The following is a 1,182-nucleotide window of genomic DNA, read 5'->3' on the forward strand; positions in this document are numbered from 1 at the left end:
TGGCAGGGCTGAGGTTGAGTGCAGGCAGCCCTGTGCCACCACTCCTGCTCACCCCAAGGCCCTGCCTGCAGCTCTGCTTGTCCGAAGTGTACCTGGCTCAGGTAAGCAGCACCCACCACACACACAAAGGTGTCTCTGTAAGAGGGAAGGCTGCTGCACAATAAAAACGGGGAATGCTCCCTTGTCAACCTGGATGAGCTGGGGCCAGAAACATGGGGAGAAGGGGAGGTGTAAAAAAACAAGACAGTAAAATAGGGATGGAAACATGTGAAGACCAGGCACTTGAGGAAACCCAGTATACTATTTTGTTCCTCCCCCAAAGAGCCTGGACAATGTCAAGGTTTGTGGCTTTTACAACTTCGTGCTTTCAAAACATAACAATAAAAAGCAAACAAACCAAGATGAGGTAAGAAATTTCTCTACGAAAAAGATGGCAAGTCCAGGGTGAATGGCAGTGTCCGGCACTATTGCTTAACATCACGGGGCTCAGTGCCCCTGCACGCCCGGCACTGCCTGCCCGGCTGGCCTGGCCCTGAGCTAACAGCTGGGCGACGTGGTGATGGGGCTGTGCAGGTAGGGCAGGCTGCTGGGGGTGGCATGGACACCAACAGACACCGGGAAGCTGAAGACAAACTGCGAGGTGGGGGTGGAGGTGGCCTTGCCCCGCTCCCGCAGCGTCCCCGAGGGGCTGACAGCCTCCACTGCGTACGAAGTGGCCAACACCTGCGACTCGAACTGCAGCAGCTGCCCCATGAAGCTGAAGTTGGGGGAGATGATGCTCCGGCGCTGCTTGACAAACTCAAAGGCCTCCTCTAGCTTGACACGCTTCTTCATCATCAGGTACGCCAAGCAGATGGTGGCCGAGCGGGAGATGCCAGCCTGGCAGTGCACCAGGACACGGCCACAGCACTCCTTCACTGAGTCTGGAGGGCAACAGGTGAGACGTGAGACCACACCCTGCCACCGCGGCCCGGCCCCTCACCAAACCTACAGCTGGTGGCTGACCTCCCTCCCACCGGTGCCACCAATGGACACAACATCTCTGCACAGGCACTCACCAATGAATTCAATTGCCTCCATGAACCAGGAGCTGATGTCAGCTTTGTGGTTATCCTCCACAGGGATGCACTTGTACTGGTAGTGCCCCTCAAAGTGGTTGTGGCAGTCTGAGGAGACGTTCAG

General features: G+C 56.7%; 1 protein-coding gene across 1 annotated transcript in view; it reads right to left on the reverse strand.

Moving 5' to 3' along the window:
- Window positions 1-6: 6 nt before the first annotated feature.
- The window catches only part of DUSP4 (dual specificity phosphatase 4), a 67,669-nt gene continuing 66,493 nt past the window's right edge, over window positions 7-1,182 (reverse strand). Inside the window, exons 6-7 of the mRNA XM_014311915.2 lie at window positions 1,059-1,182; window positions 7-923 (exon numbers count right to left, since the gene is read on the reverse strand). The exon at window positions 1,059-1,182 is cut by the window's right edge and continues 1 nt beyond it. Of these exons, the coding sequence (XP_014167390.2) occupies window positions 538-923; window positions 1,059-1,182 (510 nt within the window). The 3' untranslated portion in view covers window positions 7-537. The remainder of the gene's footprint in view (window positions 924-1,058) is intronic.

Source organism: Geospiza fortis, unplaced genomic scaffold, assembly GCF_000277835.1.
Source record: "Geospiza fortis unplaced genomic scaffold, GeoFor_1.0 scaffold11, whole genome shotgun sequence".
Classification (NCBI taxonomy): domain Eukaryota; kingdom Metazoa; phylum Chordata; class Aves; order Passeriformes; family Thraupidae; genus Geospiza; species Geospiza fortis.